At 47.3% G+C, this 6,000-nt stretch overlaps 1 protein-coding gene across 1 annotated transcript in view; it reads left to right on the forward strand.

Moving 5' to 3' along the window:
• Window positions 1–6,000, forward strand: part of LOC127586603 (rhotekin-like) — a 138,012-nt gene that overhangs the window by 52,666 nt on the left and 79,346 nt on the right. Inside the window, exon 6 of the mRNA XM_052044702.1 lies at window positions 5,682–5,906. Within this exon, the coding sequence (XP_051900662.1) occupies window positions 5,682–5,906 (225 nt within the window). The remainder of the gene's footprint in view (window positions 1–5,681; window positions 5,907–6,000) is intronic.

A 6,000-nucleotide genomic window follows, 5' to 3' on the forward strand; every position in this document is an offset into this window, starting at 1 on the left:
ACAGTGCAGTTACATTGAGTCAGTACAGAGTGCATTGATGTAGCACAGGTAAAAACAATAACAGTACAAAGTGTCACAGCTACAGAGAAGGTGAAGTGCAATAAGGTGCAAGGTCACAACAAGGTAGGTCGTGAGGTCATAGTCCATCTCATTATATAAGGGAACTGTTCAATAGTCTTATCACAGTGGGGTAGAAGCTGTCCTTAAGTCTGGTGGTACGTGCCCTCAGGCTCCTGCATCTTCTACCCGATGGAAGAAGAGAGAATGACCCAGGTGGGTGGGGTCTTTGATTATGCTGGCTGCTACACCAAGACAGCGAGAGGTAAAGACAGTCCAAAGAGGGGAGGCTGGTGTCCGTGATGTGCTGGGCTGTGTCCACAACTCCCTGCAGTTTCTTGCAGTCCTGGGCAGAGCAGTTGCCGTACCAAGCCGTGATACATCCAGATAGGATGCTTTCTATTGTGCATCAATAAAAGTTGGTGAGAGTCAAAGGGGACAAACCAAATTTCTTTAGCCTACTGAGGAAGTCGAGGCACCAGTGATCTTTCTTGGCCGTGGCATTTACGTGATTTGACCAGGACAGGCTGTTGGTGATGTTCGCTCCTAGGAACTTGAAGCTCTCAGCCCTCTCGACCTCAGCACCATTGATGTAGACAGGTGCATGTACACTGCCCCCTTTCCTGAAGTCAATGACCAGCTCTTTAGTTTTGTTGACATTGAAGGAAAGGTTGTTGTTATGACACCATTCCACTAAGCTCTCTATCTCCTTCCTGTACTCTGATTCATCGCCGTTTGAGATACGGCCTACAACGGTGGTATCATCTGCAAACTTGTAGATGGAGTTAGAGCAGAATCTGGCCACACAGTCATGAGTGTATAGGGAGTAGAGGGCTGAGGATGCAGCCTTGTGGGGCACCAGTGCTGAGAATAATCGTGCCGGAGGTATTGCTGCCTATCCTCACTGATTGCAATCTGTTGGTTAGAAAGTCAAGGACCCAGTTACAGAGGGAGGTGTTGCGTCCTAGGTCTCGGAGTTTGGTGACGTTTGCTTGGGATTATTGTATTGAAGGCAGAGCTGTAGTCAATAAACAATAGTCTAACATAGGTGTCTTTACTGTCCAGATGCTCCAGAGCTGAGTGTAGGGTCAGGGAGATGGCATCCGCTGTAGACCTGTTCCGGCGATAGGTGAATTGCAGTGAGTGTAGGTTGTCTGGGAGGCTGGAGTTGATGCGAGCCATGACCAACCTCTCAAAGCACTTCATGATGGTGGATGTCAGAGCTGTTGGTCGGTAGTCATTGAGGCATGTTACCTTGCTTTTCTTTGGTACTGGGATGATGGTGGTCCTCTTAAAACAGGAGGGAACCTGAGATTGAAGCAGGGAGAGGTTGAATATGTCCGCAAATACTTCTGCCAGCTGATCAGCACAGGATCTGAGCACACGGCCAGGAACACCATCTGGGCCAGGTGCTTTCCTCGTGTTCACTCTCCGGAAGACTGATCTTACGTCCTCAACAGTGATCATGGGTTCAGTTGCATTTGAGGCTGCCAGGGTGGCTGGTGACAATCCACTTCCCTTCTGTTCACAATGCACATAAAATGCATCAAGTTCATCAGGAAGGGATGCGCAGTTGTTAACTATGCAGCCCGACTTCGTCTTGTAGCCTGTTATGGCATGTAAGCCCTGCCATAACTGACGGCTGGTCAGGGACTCTATTTTGAGACAGTATTGCCTCTTGGCATCCCTGATAGCTTTCCGAAGGTCATATCGGGATTTCTAGTACGGATCAGGATCACCAGATTTAATCAGTCAAGCAGTCCTTGACTTCAGTAGGAAGTGGATCACCCGGTTCATCCATCGTTTCCTGTTTGAGAACACCCATATTGTCCTCTTTGGTACACAGTCCTCCACACACTTGCTGATCAAGTCTGCGATGGTGGTGGCATACTCATCAAGGCTGGCAGCTGAGTCTAGATATGTGCAAGGTGCTGTCATTTGGGAAGAGAAATCAGGGTAGGACTTCCACAGTGAACAGTAAGGCCCTGGGGGGTGTCATAGAACAGAGGAACCTGGGAGCATAAGTGCATGGTTCCCTGAAAGTGGTGCCCAAGGTAGGCAGGGTGGTGAAGGTGGCTTTTGGCACAAACTAAAGGGCATAGGTTTAAGGTGAGAGAGGAAAGATTTAATAGGAACCTGAGGGGCAACTTTTTCACCCAGAGGGTGGTCAGTATATGGAACGAGCTGCCAGAGGAAGTGGTTGAGGCAGGCACAATAACAACATTTAAAAAACATTTGGACAGGTCCGTGGGTGGGAAAGGTTTAGAGAGATGTGGATCAAATGCAGGCAAATGGGACTGGCTTAGATGGGCATCTTGCTCAGAATGGATGAGTTGGGTCGAAGGGCCTGTTTCCATGCTGTACGACTCCATGAATCCATATTGTTGACCTCCCAATAGCCAGCCGGAGATGGGAACTGAGGACACAATTAGGGAAAGGGAGAGTGGTGAAGATGTTGTTTGGTACACTTGGCTTTATCAGTCAGGGCACTGAGTACAAGAGTTGGGAAGTCATAGGTGAGACCACGCTTGGAGTATAGTGCTCAGTTCAGGTCGCCCAGCTACAGGAAGGATGTCATTAAGCTGAAAAGAGTGCAGAAAAGATTCACAGGCATTTTACCGGGACTGGAGGTTTGAGTTATCTGGATAGGCTGGGCATCGGAGGCTGAGGGATGACATTATGGAGGTATATAAAATCATGAGGGACGTGGGTAAGGTGGATGGGTCTTTCTCCCCAGGATAGGGTAGGAGAGTCTATAACAAGAGGACATGGATTTAAAGTGAGAGAAGAAAGATTTAAAAGGGATCTGAGGGGCAATGTTCAGAGGAACCTGTAGAGGCATTTAAAAGAAATTTGAACAGGTACATGGATGGAAAATGTTCAGAGGAATGTGTGCCAAACGTAGGCAAGTGAGACTAGCTCATCTAGTCAGCATGGGAGAGTTGGTCACCTAGACGGCATACCTGCCCAGGTACTTAAGATCTGTGCGGACCACTGGCTGGGGTGTTTACGGACATATTCAGCCTCTCGCCTGTGGTCTGAGGTTCCCACCTGCTTCAGAAAGACATCTATTGTACAGCTGCCCAAAAAGAGTGTGGTGATCTGCCCCAATGGATGCTGTCCGGTAGTGCTTACGTCAACTGTAATGAGATGCTTTGAGAGGTTGGTTTTGGCGCAAATCAACTCCTGCCTCAGAGATGACCTGAATCCACTTCAATTTGCTACCGCCACCACAGGTCAACAGCGGATGTGCTTTCTCTGGCTCTTCACTCTGTTCTGGACCACCTGGACAACAGGAACTCGTACGTCAGGCTGCTGTTCATTGACTACAGCTGGGTGTTCAACACAATCATCCCATCCAAAACTTAAGCTTCAAGACCTGAGCCTCTGTACTTCCCTCTGCAACTGGATTCTCAACTTCCTCATCAGCAGATCTCAGTCATTGAGGATTGGTAACAACATCTCCTCCTCACTGATCATCAATACAGGTGCACCTTATGTTTAGCCCCCTGCTCTACTCCCTACAAATATGACTGTGTGGCTAAGCACAGCTCCAATGCCATTTACAAATTTGCCAACAACATCATTGTAGTTGGACAAACCACAGGTGGTGATGAGATAGGACACCTGGTTGAGTGGTCCCGTGACAACAACCTCTCACTCAACATCAGCAAAACTGAAGAGCTGATTGTTGACTTCAGGAAGGGGAAGGAGGGCGAACATGCGCCAGTCTACATTGGTGAATCTGTGCTGGAGAGAGTCAGCAGCTTTAAATTCCTGGGCGTTAACATATCGGATGAACTGTCCTGAGTCTAGCACGTAGGTGTAATCACACAGAAGGCGCGCTAGTGTCTTTACTTTCTTAGGAGGTTTGGCTTGTCACTGAACACTCCAACAAACTTCGACAGATGTACTGTTGAAAGTATCCTGACTAGTTTGGCAATTCGAATGCACAGGAACTTATGAAGCTGCAGAGAGCAGTGGACTCAGCCCAATACATCACGGTTACATCCCTCCCCACCATCGGTAGTATCTACAGGAGGTGCTGCCTGAAGAAGGCAACGTCTATCATCAAAATCCCCACCATCCAGGCCATGCCATCTTCTCACAGCTGCCATCAGGCAGGAGGTACAGAAGTCTGAAGTCCCACACCACCAGGTTCAGGAACAGCTACTTCCCTTCAACCATTCGGTTCTTAAACCAACCGGCACATCCCTGATCACTACAGTTTAAAAACACTATGACCACTTTGATTACTTTGCACTAAAATTGACTTTTTTGTTCTAATTATGTTCATTCTTGTAAAAATTGTGTATAATTTATATATAATTTATGTTTTCCTGGTGAATGCTGCTTATCTGATGCTTTGCCTGTGATGCTGCTGCAAGTAAGTTTTTCATTGCATCTGTGTATACATGTACTTGTGCAGATGACAATTTGACCGACTCTATGACTCTGTCATGTGAAGAAGAGGAGAGTACATAATACTCCCACTGTGGCCTAACCAAAGTTCTATAATATTGCACCAGGACCACTTTGTCTTGTATTCTGTGCCCTGGCTCATGAGAGCCAGCATCGCAAATGCCATTTCACCACCTTATCAACATGCTGCCATCTTCAGTGAGTGCCAGAGAGATGTAGTTATAAGATGAGATTGGATGGACTGCTTTTATTCTGACTGGAATGTCAGGAGCTGAGGGGTGACCATATGGAAGTTTATAAAATTGAGGGGTATAGACAGGGTAGATGGTCACATTTTTTTTCCCCAGATGGGATTAGCATAGACAGACAGAATGGAGGAGAAGGGCCTGTTTCCATGCTGTCTGATTCTGTGATTCCACGTTCCATCTGCCATTGCTCCATCAAACTGCATCAGTATGGCTCTAACCCAAGACTAACCTCATCAACAACCATAGAACAATACAGGCCCTTCAGCCCACCATGTTGTGCCGCCCTTCAAACCACACCTAAGACTATCTAACCTCTTCCTCCCACATATCCCCCTATTTTAAATTCCTCCATATGCTTATCTAACAATCTCTTGAACTTGTCCAATGTATCAGCCTCCACCACCACCCCAGGCAGCGCATTCCATGCACCAACCACTTCCTGGGTGAAAAACCTCCCTCTGACATCACCCTTGAACTTCCCACCCATTACCTTAAAGCCATACCCTCTTGTATTGAGCATTGGTGCCCTGGAAAAGAGGCGCTGGCTGTCCACTCTATCTATTCCTCTCAATATCTTGTATCATGTCTCCCCTCATCCTCCTCTCCAATGAGAACAGCCCTAGCTCCTTTAGTCTCTCCTCATAATCCATACTCTCCAATCCAGGCAGCATCCTGGTAAATCTCCTCTGCACCCTTTCCAACGTCTCCACGTCCTTCCTATAATGAGGCAACTGGAACTGGACACAGTACTCTAAGCGTGGCCTAACCAGAGTTTTGTAGAGCTGCATCATAAACTAATAAACAACACCAATGATTTTCTCAGATGTTCACTCTGATGTGGTTTTGATGCATTTGGAACTGTTGTTTTTAATGGTGCTGCCATCTCCTGCTTGCCTCTGTTACTTCAGTACTTCTGTCATTTGCTGCTCCCATTTTCTAATGTTATTTGTTTAGTCCTAGTGTTGGACCTGATTTTGAGCTGAAGGTGGAGTTTTACAGCTGTTGTATGGACGAGGACTTCTCCATTACCAGTGGGCCAAGAAAGTTTGCAAGCAAGCTGAGCAGCTCATTGGGCCGTTCGTCAGGAAGGAGGGTTCGAGCTGGGCTGGACGTTGCTGGAGAGAGTTCTGTGTCTAATGGTGGCTCCAGTCCCATCTTATTGCCAACTTTGCCTGTTGGGTATGCTACTGCACATTCTGTCATGTTCCGGAAGGGAAGTGTGTTTGGAGGGTGCATGCTTCAGGAGCCAGTGGGAGAATAACACACAGTAAAA

This window comes from Pristis pectinata, chromosome 2, assembly GCF_009764475.1.
Source record: "Pristis pectinata isolate sPriPec2 chromosome 2, sPriPec2.1.pri, whole genome shotgun sequence".
NCBI classification, from domain to species: domain Eukaryota; kingdom Metazoa; phylum Chordata; class Chondrichthyes; order Rhinopristiformes; family Pristidae; genus Pristis; species Pristis pectinata.